The 13,549-nt window shown below is 42.4% G+C and overlaps 1 protein-coding gene across 6 annotated transcripts in view; it reads left to right on the top strand.

Moving 5' to 3' along the window:
• The window catches only part of HTT (huntingtin), an 831,912-nt gene that overhangs the window by 401,482 nt on the left and 416,881 nt on the right, over positions 1–13,549 (top strand). For all 6 annotated transcript variants that reach the window (XM_033950363.1, XM_033950354.1, XM_033950401.1 and 3 more), the window contains 2 exons: positions 907–1,109; positions 11,629–11,755. In XM_033950363.1, coding sequence (XP_033806254.1) covers positions 907–1,109; positions 11,629–11,755 — 330 coding nt within the window. The remainder of the gene's footprint in view (positions 1–906; positions 1,110–11,628; positions 11,756–13,549) is intronic.

Below are 13,549 nucleotides of genomic sequence, written 5' to 3'. Positions count from 1 at the left end.
TTTTTTAATTTTAAGGTTACCATTATGAATTAATATGAAGATATTATGTGTACATGAAAAATGAATGGAAGAAATTTGGGGCGGGATTGGGGGGGCGGTGCTAGGGCAGGGTTGAGGCGGGGCTAGGGTGGGATTGGGGCGGTACTAGGGCGGGATTGGGGGTGGGACTGACAATTAATAGATGTCCCCTTTTGATGAAAAAAATAAATGGTCACGTTAGGTATAACCATTAATTTTTATGAGTATAAAATTAAATATTTACGAATTAAAGACTTAACCTACCCCCCTTTTACAAAACCATAGCGACTGCGGCGGTAACAGCTCCGACGCTCATAAGAATTGTATGAGCATCGGAGCTGTTACCGCCACAGCCGCTTCTATAAACCACGCTACGGTTTTGTAAAAGGGGGGAGTAAATTTGATAATTTTACAGTTCTTATGCTGTTAATGCAGTGCAAACTGTTCAAGCTATGCCTTCATAAGGTGATTAATATGAGAAACTCATTATTAAAATAAAATACTTTTTATATATTTTTCATAACAGAAAACTAGAATTTCTGTGTAGGTAGCTGTTGGTGTTCTAATTTTATTTCTGGTGTTGCATCATTTAGGGCTCCTTTTACTAAGCTGTGCTAGCGGTTTTAGCGCGCGCTAGACGCTAACGCCACTATTGAGCTGATGTATGTTCTTGGCGCGGGGGCAGCGTGCACTAAAAATGCTAGCGCAGCTCAGCAAAAGAGGGGGTTAGTTTCTTAATCTTGTTTTATAATTAGTGGAGGCTTTTTAAGTTTTGGTCTATTTCTGTTTTGCTTGTGTGTTATACATATTTATTTTGAAGTTGGAAAATAATAATGCACAGTAGATGAATCCAGCTTGAATGATAAATCAAAACTTTATGCTTTTCAGCTACTGCTCCAAAGTCTCTTAAAAACCCTTTTATGGCTGAAGAAGATATAAGTCAAGGAGTTAATAAACAGGAAGAACCATGGCCAGCACTGGGTGACAGGATTCTTGTTACCATGGTAGAGCAACTTTTTTCTCATTTACTGAAGGTCATCAATATCTGTGCTCATGTGATTGATGATGTAGCTCCTGGTCCTGCAATTAAGGTACTTTGCTTTATATAGTGTATTGTACATATATAGTCATCAAAATCACTACTCAGTTTATTTTTTTCTTCCGTATATTAATTTAAATTGAACAGAAAACAGTTTTCTCCGAGGACAAACATCATATTTTCACATCTGGGTGACATCATCCACGGAACCTGGCACAGACAGTCATAAAGTGTACTGTCACTTTAAAACTCTAGGACCACCCATATTACGTGTGTGCTGGTACCTTCCTGCCTACCATCGGCTTGCCAGGACCTGTAGTTCTTAGTTTTCTGCAGAGCTGAGAAGCTGTGTTTTAGAGTTCTCTCTAAGTATGTCAAACATTGGTCTTTTATGTGCCTTTCCCTTTATTTTTTCTTCAGATTTTGTCATATTTTGTTTTCTTTCATTTCTTTCAAAAAGATGTTATTTTTTTCCCACTTCAGGTTTTTCAGGACTTCGGTCTCTTCAGCCCATCTCCATGCTGGGAGTGTAAACTCTTTTTCAGTTTCACATCTACTCAACTTCCCTGAGCCATTGAGCCCTTTGATTTTGCGTTGGCAGTTTTTCCATCGATGTCAGAGGCTCCTAGCGGCTTCAATTGGTGCATGCAAGTACAGACCCACTTAACTTGTGTGTTTAGTGTCTGGGTCCTGATCATTGAGACATTTCATGCATACACTGCTGTCATATGCAGAAGAGATTGTTTAAGCCAGAAAGCTGTAATTCGAGTACAACTTCAAGGACATCGAGTATGGCTGGAGACTCTGACCCTGACACACAGCTGCACTACAGCATCAACACTGGCACTGACTGCATTTATGATGTGTTTCACATCTTTGTCTTCGGTGCCACTGACACTGGGGGAGCCTCGTAAGCGAGCTAAGTTGCATAAACATGTCTCCCTCTCGAAGCGTACATCTGCATCATCTCAAGGATCTTTTCCATCGATGTGCTCTAAGCATTGATGCTCTGGTGCCTGAAAACCATCTCTACAATTGGTGTCTCCTCCGATGCATGCCTTGACATCAAGGTCCCCGATGTCTCGAAACCCAACCAGTGCTTAATGTACCCTTGCTAAAATTGGTACTAGTGCCATCGCTGCAGGAACAGCTTTAACTGTTATACCAGGAATTATTTGGGCTATTGCATTCACACGCAGTGCAGATTCCAGCATCATCTTTCTCAGCTTCAACCCAGTACAAGCATCGATCATGCAGTCCATCAAGGCACCAATCTCAGACCTCTCATTGTCGAGCTGCTACATTGAAGGGACACAGGATCCATCCTTTCTAGGGAGCAGAGCACATTGACTTATCACCGGCATTCATCATCCCATTCTTGGCACTCCTTTCAATGCTTCCATCTAAGCTCTCTTCGAAGTTCTACTACTAGAAGAGCTGGCATTGAGGACTCTGATAATGATTTGTCACCATACTCTTCCGATGACTACCCAAACTTCTCTGCTGATGAGTCCTATGGGATATTGTCAGATTCTTCACCACTACCTCCTTGACGCAGGTCCCCACCTGAAAGTCTGTCCTTTACCAACTTTATCAGACAAATGGGCCAAGCACTTCCTATTAACATGGAGTTGGAGGAGGATCCAAAGGCAGAGCTCATGGAGGTTTTAGACTACAAGCAGTGGCCTAAAGATTGCATCAAAGTGCTCTGCATAAGTTTATGAAGGAGGCCCTCTTTAAAAATTGGGAAACACTATTATCTTATCTGTGTCAGTGGCACCATATAAATTATATACTGTACTATGTACAGAATCCAGGCTTGTACAGGATTTAACAAGCCACAACTACAATACCAATCTCTGGTAGTTGAGTCAGCACTAAAGCAAGCAAATAGTTCTCATACCTATGCCAGTTCTCCACCATGCAAAGAGGGCATAACCTTGTACAAATTTGGCAGAAGAGTATTCCAAACAATAATTCTCACTAATAGAATACTCAACTACAATTTTTACGTCTCTAATTTGAAGTCTACAATTTGAAGTCTCTAATTAAACAGCTACTGACATATGTGCAGTTCCTTTCATCAGACCAGCTCAAGTAGTTTCAACATTTGACCAATGATTTATTAGAAACCAGAAAATATATAGTCAGATGCCTTTGCCATCAGCTCCCGCACTTCAGCCATCTCCATTGCAATGCACAGACAGGATTGGCTACGCATTTCAGATTTGGATTCCACTATCCAAGATTGCCTCTCCAACATTCCATGCTTAGGAGATGATCTGTCAAGCACGAACTCATCTCAACAATAATCATCCTGAAAATACTCCAATACCTCCAAACACTCTTCTTTCTATTCCAAGCATTGGTATAATCAACCATCTACATCATCTCGACCAACAACTCTGAGACGTCAGAGTCAGCAAAAGACTCAGTCTCGACCACAGTCCAAGCACCAGCAGTCCTTTTGACTTCCTTCTAGAGAGTATTGCCAGCATTTCTCTTTTTCATTCTGGATTTTTCAATAGGAGGCAGATGCCACCATTTTTACTATCATTGGACTCTCATAATATTGGACCAATGAGTTCTCCAAGTAGTGGGTCAGGGTTATGGCCTATGGCCTATGAAATCTTCTGAATCATCCACCAAGAGAGTCTCTTTTCAACTCCCTCCAGAAGATCCTTCTTCACCAGGAGCTCTCAGCCCTTCTCCAGCTCAATGCAATAGAACAAATTCCTCTGCAGAAGAAGTGTCTAGGGTTCTACTCCAAATATTTACTGATACCAAAGAAAATGGGGGTCTCCATCCAATTCTACCCCTCTGTGCACTCAACAAATACTTAGTAAAGGAAAAATAAGTGTATAGTTTCTTTGGGAATTGGCTTACCATTATTGGAGATGAATAACTGGCTCTGTTCTCTAGATCCCAAAGAAGCGTACACTTGTATTTCAATATTCCAATAGTGTTCATGAAATGCTTGGTTATAGTGGCTGCAGTCCTCTGCTTAGGGGGTTTATATATTTCTTTATCTAGATGACTGGCTAATCTCCCATATACCGACAGATTGAAGCAGTTGGGACTTTTCTCCCTGGAGAAGCGAAGACTTAGAGGAGACATGATAGAAACCTTCAAGATCCTGAAGGGCATAGAAAAAGTAGACAGGGACAGATTTTTCAAATTAAGGGGCACCACAAGTACAAGGGGGCACTCAGAGAAATTGAAAGGGGACAGGTTTAGAACAAACGCTAGGAAGTTCTTTTTCACTCAGAGGGTGGTGGATACATGGAACGCGCTTCCAGAGGCTGTTGTAGACAAGAAAACATTAAATGGTTTCAAAGAAGGTTTGGATAGATTCCTAGAAGAAAAAGGGATTGAGGGGTATAGATAAGTATAGACCATTGCTCAGGCAATGGGCCTGATGGGCCGCCGCGGGAGCGGACCGCTGGGCAGGATGGACCTATAGTCTGCCTCAGCGGAGGCAACTTCTTATGTTCTTATGTTCATCATTGCAACAAGCTTAACATGCTATCATTTACACAGTTCATCTATTGGACCTTCTAGAGTTTGCAGTCAAAATTCATATCGTCAACCAACTCAGACAAGGCGCTCTCCTTGACATAGTAACATAGTAGATGACGGCAGATAGAGACCAAATGGTCCATCCAGTCTGCCCAACCTGATTCAATTTACATTTTTTAATTTTTTCTTCTTAGCTATTTCTGGGCAAGAATCCAAAGCTTTACCCGGTACTGTGCTTGGGTTCCAACTGCCAAAATCTCCGTTAAAACCTACTCCAGCCCATCTACACCCTCCCAGCCATTGAAGCCCTCCCCAGCCCATCCTCCACCAAACAGCCATATACAGACACAGACTGTGCAAGTCTGCCCAGTACTGGCCTTAGTTCAGTATTTAATATTATTTTCTGATTCTAGATCCTCTGTTTTCTTCCCACGTTTCTTTGAACTTAGACACAGCTTTACTCTCCACCACCTCTCTCGGGAGCGCATTCCAGGCATCCACCACCCTCTCCATAAAGTAGAATTTCCTAACATTGCCTTTGAAACTACCACCCCTCAACCTCAAATTATGTCCTCTGGTTTTACCATTTTCCTTTCTCTGGAAAATATTTTGTTCTACGTTAATACCCTTCAAGTATTTGAACGTCTGAATCATATCTCCCCTGTCTCTCCTTTCCTCTAGGGTATACATATTCAGGACTTCCAGTCTCTCCTCATATGTCTTCTGGCGCAAGCCTCCTATCATTTTCGTCGCCCTCCTCAGGACCGCCTCAAGTCTTCTTACGTCCTTTGTCAGATACGGTCTCCAAAATTAAACACAATACTCCAAGTGGGGCCTTACCAATGACCTGTACAGGGGCATCAACACCTTCTTCCTTCTACTGGCTACGCCTCTCTTTACAGCCCAGCATCCTTCTGGCAGCATCCACTGCCTTGTCGCACTGTTTTTTTGCCTTTAGATCTTCGGACACTATCACCCCAAGGTCCCTCTCCCCGTCCGTGCATATCAGCTTCTCTCCTCCCAGCATATACGGTTCTTTCCGATTATTAATCCCCAAATGCATTACTCTGCATTTCTTCGCATTGAATTTTAGTTGCCAGGCATTAGACCATTCCTCTAACTTTTGCAGATCCTTTTTCATATTTTCCACTCCCTCTTCGGTGTCTACTCTGTTACAAATCTTGGTATCAACTGCAAAAAGACACACTTTTCCTTCTAACCCTTCAGCAATGTCACTCACAAACATGTTGAACAGGATTGGCCCCAGCACCGAACTCTGAGGGACTCCACTACTCACCTTTCCTTCCTCCGAGCGACTTCCATTAACCACCACCCTCTGGCGTCTGTCCGACAGCCAGTTTCTAACCCAGTTCACCACTTTGGGTCCTAACTTCAGCCCTTTAAGTTTGTTCAACAGCCTCCTACGAGGAATTGTATCAATGGCTTTGCTGAAATCTAAGTAAATTACATCTAGCATATGTCCTCGATCCAGCTCTCTCGACACCCAATCAAAAAATTCAATCAGGTTCGTTTGGCACGATTTACCTTTTGTAAAGCCATGTTGCCTCGGATCCTGTAACCCATTAGATTCAAGGAAGTACACTATCCTTTCTTTCAGCAACACTTCCATTATTTTTCCAACAACTGAAGTGTAGTTTCCTGCTTCATCCCTGTGACCACTTTTATGAATAGGGACCACATCCGCTCTCCTCCAATCCCCAGGAATCACTCCCGTCTCCAGAGATTTGTTGAACAAGTCTTTAATAGTACTCGCCAGAACCTCTCTGAGCTCCCTTAGTATCCTGGGATGGATCTCATCTGGTCCCATCGCTTTGTCCACCTTCAGTTTTTCAAGTTGCTCATAAACACTTTCCTCTGTGAACGGCGCAGAATCTACTCCATTTTCTCATGTAACTTTGCCAGACAATCTTGGTCCTTCTCTAGGATTTTCTTCAGTCAACACAGAACAGAAGTATTTGTTTAGCATATTTGCTTTTTCCTCATCACTCTCCACATATTGGTTCCCAGCATCTTTTAGTTTAGCAATTCCATTTTTCATCTTCCTCCTTTCACTAATATATCTAAAAACATTTTTGTCTTCCTTTTTTACATTTTTAGCCATTTGTTCTACCGCCTGTGCTTTCGTCAGATATATCTCTCTCTTGGCTTCTTTCATTTTCACCCTGTAGTCCTTTCTGCATTCCTCTTCTTGGTTTTTTTTATATTTCATGAACGCCAACTCTTTTGCCTTTATTTTCTCCGCCACTAGTTTGGAGAACCATATCGGCTTCCTTTTTCTCTTGTTTTTATTGATTTTCTTCACATAAAGGTCCGTAGCCATTTTTATCGCTCCTTTCAGCTTAGATCACTTCTCTTATGTCCTAACAGCTGTTTCTTCAGGTACTTCAGGTACTCTCCCATTGCATTAAAGTCCATACGTTTGAAATCTAGGACTTTAAGTATCGTGCGGCCTCTCTCCACTTTATCCGTTATGTCAAACCAAACCGTTTGATGATCGCTACTTCCCAAGTGAGCACCCACTCGAACATTAGAGATACTCTTTCCATTTGTGAAGACCAGATCCAATATCGCTTTTTCCCTTGTTGGTTCCGCCACCATTTGTCTGAGCAGAGCCTCTTGAAAGGCATCCACAATCTCCCTACTTCTTTCCGATTCCGCAGACGGAACATTCCACTTAACACAGGCTCGAGCTTTTCTGCCTGAACAGAGATTGGACAATCTTATCCACCTGTGTCAGAAAAGTCTCCTCCCTACCACACATTATTGCATGACAAATTTTATGTCTCCTGGGTCATATGGCATCTGCAGACCACATCACTGCATTTCCACATCTACATTTCAATGGACCCTTTCCACCCAGTGGATGTAAGCCACCAGGGCTGTTTCTCAACCAATAAGAGTGACCTCAGAGCTTCGTCAGTCCCTTCAGTGGTGGATTCTTCCAGCCAGTCTTACCAGGGGCTTTCTCTTCCAGTCCCCACTGTACCAGAAGCTACTTACTATGGATGCTTCAATGCTCAGCTAGGGTGCCCACCTCCCAAGGCAACTCTCCACATCAATCTGCTAGAGCTTAGAGCAATTTGAAAATTCCTTTGCACCATCCAGGATCACCTCCAGAATCAAGTAGTCCTCATTTGCACAGACAATCAAGATACCATGTTCTACTTGAACAAACAAGAAGGCACATGGCCTTGACCATTCTGCCAAGAAGCAATACATATTTAGTCTTAGGCGATTGCTCACAACATATTCCTCAAAGCAGTTTAATTCGCAGGGAAACAAAATGTCTTAGCAGAATTCTTCAACCTCATGCAACAGATCTTCTAGGATTGGGGGACTCCCTCAAATACACTTCTTTGCTTCCCCCCACAACCACAAAGTTCCACTGGTGTTCCAGACTCTATACTCCCAATCATCTGGAGGACGCCTTTTTGCAGAGCAGCTTTCTATATGCATAACGTAATTCAAACTTTGTCTGGAGCAAGCCGCCATAATTCTCATAGCACCTCAGTGGCCATATCAACCATGATTTCCTCTCCTGCAGCTCAGTGTATGAGAACCCATCATGCTTCAACTGTTTCCAACAATGCTGATATAGAATGAAGACTTTCTCCTCCATCTCAATCTACACTCATGGTATCTCTCTCTAAAAGAATAGATGCATTCACACAATATACACCACTGTTGGCCATTATAGAAGCTTCCAGAAAACCTGTACATCAATGATATCACTTCAAATGGACTCACTTCACTATCTGGTATAATCTCTAATTGCTAGATCCGATCACTTGTCCCCTATGATCAATTTTGGATTATCTTCTTTGTCTTTCCAATTCTAGTCTCAAGACTACTTCAGTATGAGTTCGTCTCCGTGCTAATTTATTTTTTGTTAAAATGATTTATTCATATGAACAAGTCAAGTACATATACAATGATGCCAGATTTTTACATTAACAGTTAACAAAATCCCAAAGGAGACAATACATGCAAAACAGTAGGAGTCCAGATGTTGGTTGTTATAACCTAGACTCAACGTACAAATTACCCCACAGTCTACCCCTCATCCCCCCCACTCCCCTAACCTACCCTCCTAACAATTAGTAGAAGGCAACAAAGGAACCGTTGATTTCTGTAGTTTATTTACAATTTGACTCTTTACCGTGGGGGAAGGGCATCCAGATAAGAGGATCAAACAGACAAAAAGGTCTTACTCTGCCTTCTAGAAAAATGAGCTGACAGAGATTCCCAAACTATTAAGAAATTAAATTTATTCCTCCAGTACCAAATGGTGAGTGGGGAGTCCTGTAACCAATGGTTTAGAATGTATTTCTTCCCCAGGACACACATCTCCGTGCTATTAGTGCCTTTCATTCACTATTACACAAGAAACCACTATCTGTACATTCCTTAGTTTCCAGATTCATGAAAGGCCTCTACCATACCTAGCCTTCTTTCAAGTCTCCAGCCATTGCCTGGTACCTCAGTGTTATGCTGTCCACTCTGATGAAGTCTTCCTTTGAACCTCTTGTGACTTCTTCCCACAAACATCTGATTTGGAAAGTGGTCGTCCTCGTAGCCCTCACGTCTGCATGCTGGGCCAATGAAATTTAGGTGCTAGTATCGGATTCACCCTATACAACGTTCTATCATGACAGGGTGGTTCTCCACATACATCCAAAGTTCCTCCCAAAGGGTGTCTCTGCATTTCATCTAAACCAGTCCATAGTTCTGTCTTCTTCCCGAGATCACATTCTCACCCTGATGAGGTGACTCTACACACATTGGACTGTAAATGTGCACTGGCTTACTACTTGGATCAAACCAAGTCTCACAGAACTACCACTCTTTTTGTTGTTCGATCCTACCAGACTTGGACCTCTTGTGACCCATCTCCACACTGCTGGTGGACTTTATCTCCTTTGCATATGCTTGGGCTGGGCTGATGCTTAAGGGTTGTGTCACTGCTCATAAAGTTTGAGCAAAGGCAACTTCAGTAGCCCATCTACATTCTTCACTTATTGAGGATATCTGTAAGACAGCTACCTGGTTCTCAATCCATACCTTCACTTTCCATTACTGTGTGGGGAATCATTCCAGATGGGATAGTCAGTTTGGGCAAGTAGTTATGAAAAATGTATTCTCTACCTAAATACCAACTTACCCTCCAACCCTTTGGTTTCATCAGGTTCATGGTAGTTACCACTAACCCTCTTCCTAGAGGCATATTCCTGCAGCTTGGGAGCCCCAGATGTGAGAATATGATGCCTGCTTGTCCTCGGAGAAAGGAAAGTTACTCATCTGTAGCAGGTGTCCTCCGAGGACAGCAGGCATATATTCTCACAATCCTCTTACCTCCCCTAGTTGGCTTCTTAGCTACTTTACTGAACTGTAGTCCTGTGAGCCGATGTCAGGCGGGAAAGCACTAACAAGTGCATGTTATGGGCGATTCTAAAGTTTTAAAGTGACAGTACACTATTTGACTGTTTGTGCTAGGTTCCATGGATGATGTCACCAGATGTGAGAATATATGCCTGCTGTCCTTGAATAACACCTGCTACAGATGAGTAACTTTGCTTTCTTCTCCTGTTTGTGTTAGTTTTAACGATAGACATTCTTATGTTATAGGACAGGTGAAGGCTAGATATTTAGGATGTTTAAAATATGGTTTGTTTATTTGTCATACTTAATACAAGCTTGGAAAGCTTATAGCAAAACTGAAGAAAAGATTTATTGAAAGGTATAGAAAATCTTTTATTAAAGTATGCTATCAAATTTAGTGCAAACAAAAATTAGTATGTATGAGGTCTGACAAGTCGCAAACTCATCTTAAAAAAAATACTACATGCATCATTGCTGAATATCACTATAGTCACCCTCAAAGTACTCCCCTTGAGAAGCTATGCACCAATTTCAGCGCCTAGTCCACCCTTCAAAGCAATTTTGGAATTCTTTCTTTTTCTAGAATGCCCATCAGAGCTGTCTTCATATTACCCTTGATGTACTGAATGTCATCAAAATGTCTTCCTTTCAATATTTCCTTTATCTTTGTGTAAATAAAAAAGTAATTGATGGCCAGATCAGGTGAGTTGGGAGGGTGTTCCAATATAGTTACAGTCAAACCTCGGTTTGCGAGTAACCCGGTTTGCGAGTGTTTTGCAAGACGAGCAAAACATTCTCGCAAAACGTGTCTCGCAAACCGAGTGTTGACTCGATTTGCGAGCACCCCCCCCCCCCCCCGATAACCGGCATCGCCCCCCCCCCCCCCGGTCTGGCACCGGCACGCAGCCCACAGGACGTGCTGGTGCCGCTAGAAGATCTTTCTGCTTCTGCCGGCCTTGGGCAAGCGAGCTTCTAGGGGAATGGACCCTGAGTCCAGGAAGGGTGGCACACAGCAGGCTGACTCCACAGATCCACCAACGTTTCTCAGTGAAGCAGCAGTCCAGCTCCACGGGGCTGCATCCTTTCCTCTGACTGAGGGCCACTGCAAAGGGGTCTCAAGGCACTCAAGCCACTGAAAAGACCAACTTTAAGCGCAAAAATATGAAAAAGATGCAGAGCAAATCCAAAAGACTTCTGCACGGATTGCTTTCAGAAATTGAAAACTACGAGGGGCTCTAACTCTCTCTGACATGGGAGGAGAGAGTGTTAGAAAAGTGTTTGAATTTCTGCAACTCCTGGATTGCAGGAAGGAATTGAACACCTAGCATACTGAATCCGGAAGGCATGTAACAGAATTATAGTTATGTTAGATGTATATCTATTATTGAGTTTTACAGTGAAATAAAAAACTGACCAGACAGACCTTTTCCTTGCTCTGGCAGTATTATGAGCATTATGATCATTGCTGGCATAATAATTTAATAAAGTAAAATGAGCAAGGAAGAGGAAATATATGTTCTCCAGTTATAGAACTTCATATATCTTTGGCAATGTACATTTCTGTAGCTCAGAAAACTGTTAGAAAAGTTGATTGACTGTTGTTTCAGTTCTTGGTTAATAAAATAATTTTGAATAACCTTTCTTAATTCTAGGCAACATTATCTTCCCTGACTAATCCACCTTCTTTAAGCCCAATCCGACGCAGAGGCAGAGAAAGAGAACCAGTGGAACAAACAGCTGTACCATTAAGTCCTAAGAAGGCCAATGAAACTACTCCAGGTATGAAAAGGGGCAGATCTAAGAAAGGGAAATACTTATTTTCTTTCTTTTTTAAATTTATCCAGAACGTAAAATATATCTTACAACACATTTGAAATAGGAAGATAACATGCTGGAGTATACAAACAAGGAAATAAAGATAATAAATAAATATATATATCTTTTTTTTTTTTTAAGTTTGTATACCATCATCCTGATTACTTAATCAAAATGGTTTGCAATAATATCAGAAAAATAAAATCAATAGGATAAAGAACAAATATAACCAAATAAAAATATTCCCTCTCAATCCACCATGGAAATAAATATGTTCAATAATTTTTTGAATTCAAAGAAGTTAGTACTACCTCTGAGTTCTTCCAGGAAGTTATTCTACCTCTCTGGTGCTAGAAATCTAAATGCCCTCTTTCTCCAAACAGCTTTTCTTGTATAATAACCTCTGGAATCTTCACGACAGGGTTATGTATCTCTTTCAGCCTTGAACTGCAGGGAACTCAAAAACCAAACCCTAGCCCCTCCCTCTGTGGTCATCTGTCACTCGCCCCTGCAATGCCAGGGTTTTTGTCTCTTTTGCTCATGCTTCATTTTTAACTTCAACAAAGGTCTTGCCCTAGTGCTGTGAATTCACCCTGCGGGGACATCCTTCAGCGGGAGATCGCAGACTTTTGCATTTATATTGTCTGCTTCTGGAAGGTTACCTGTTAGTAAAACTGCAGTAAGCCCCCTGGACAGCCTGCATCAGATTGGGTCTCCAGAATCAGGAGCCATCTCACCCCGGGTTCTTCCGCTAAGGGGTAGAGCACAGGCTGTACAGTTCCATGGAGGCGTGCCGGGATCGGAACTGGACCGCACGTGTCTTCCCTAATTATCCGTTGAGGTCCTGGTAGTCACTTCTGGGGTGACTGGGAAGGTGAGGCGGTCAGAAGATCTGAAATCCAGTTTTTTCAACTCCTAAGGTACTGATCTTGCTTGCTTCGTGTTTAGCTGGCATGCCATTGATTTCTATTGCAGCACATGCCATTGTGAGTGTGTGTACCCACAAGTTTTGCGATTTTGGGGGGTCCTGGAAAGGGGTTTTGGGGTGGTTCCCCCCTCACCTGTAAAATCTAAAAATCGCTGTTTTTCCTGTGATTTCCCGTGTTAGGGCAAAATCAGCACCTGCAGCAGCCATCTTAGATTTTATTTAAAACTTTTAAAAGTGTATTTTTTTTGTCCTTAGGAGCTTTGTTTTTTCTCCAAACTTCACAGGTTGCCTCCTCAGGAAAGGATGACACGGTTTCATGTCATAATTGCGGCAGATGGCTGCTAGATTCACCGCCGTATATTACATGCACTGCAGCCCACGAGGGGGGTGAAATGTGCGTGGATTAAGCGCTCCCCTCCTCTGAAGAGGCCCTGCTTTCCTCCAATTCGACCTGAGATGCGTTTACTGCGTCCGGTGCGCCTAAGAAGGGCACAGAGGGCGCTTCCATGAAACACAAGCGCAGTTATGAGGGAAAGTCTTACAAGTCTGTTAAGCATTCAAAATTTGAGACTTGCAGAGCGGCTTTTGCCGCCGGTGAATATTTTCCCCCAGAATTTGTAAATATAATGTATCAGGCTTTTATGATTAAAAGGTCTATGCCTGCTTTTCCACTCAGAATCCAGAGTAGCAGATGGGGTCTGCCCCTCCTCTATTTTCCAGCATGATTCCATGTTCTATTTCTGGGGCACAAGAAAGTAGACAGGCGGTCCACTCCCTGCCATTGTTTCTGCTGCAGTTTCTGTGCCTTTGCTGTCACAAATTTATTTCGC

Source organism: Geotrypetes seraphini, chromosome 1 (genome assembly GCF_902459505.1).
Source record: "Geotrypetes seraphini chromosome 1, aGeoSer1.1, whole genome shotgun sequence".
Lineage (NCBI taxonomy): Eukaryota > Metazoa > Chordata > Amphibia > Gymnophiona > Dermophiidae > Geotrypetes > Geotrypetes seraphini.
This window is presented reverse-complemented; position numbering and strand designations above follow the sequence as displayed.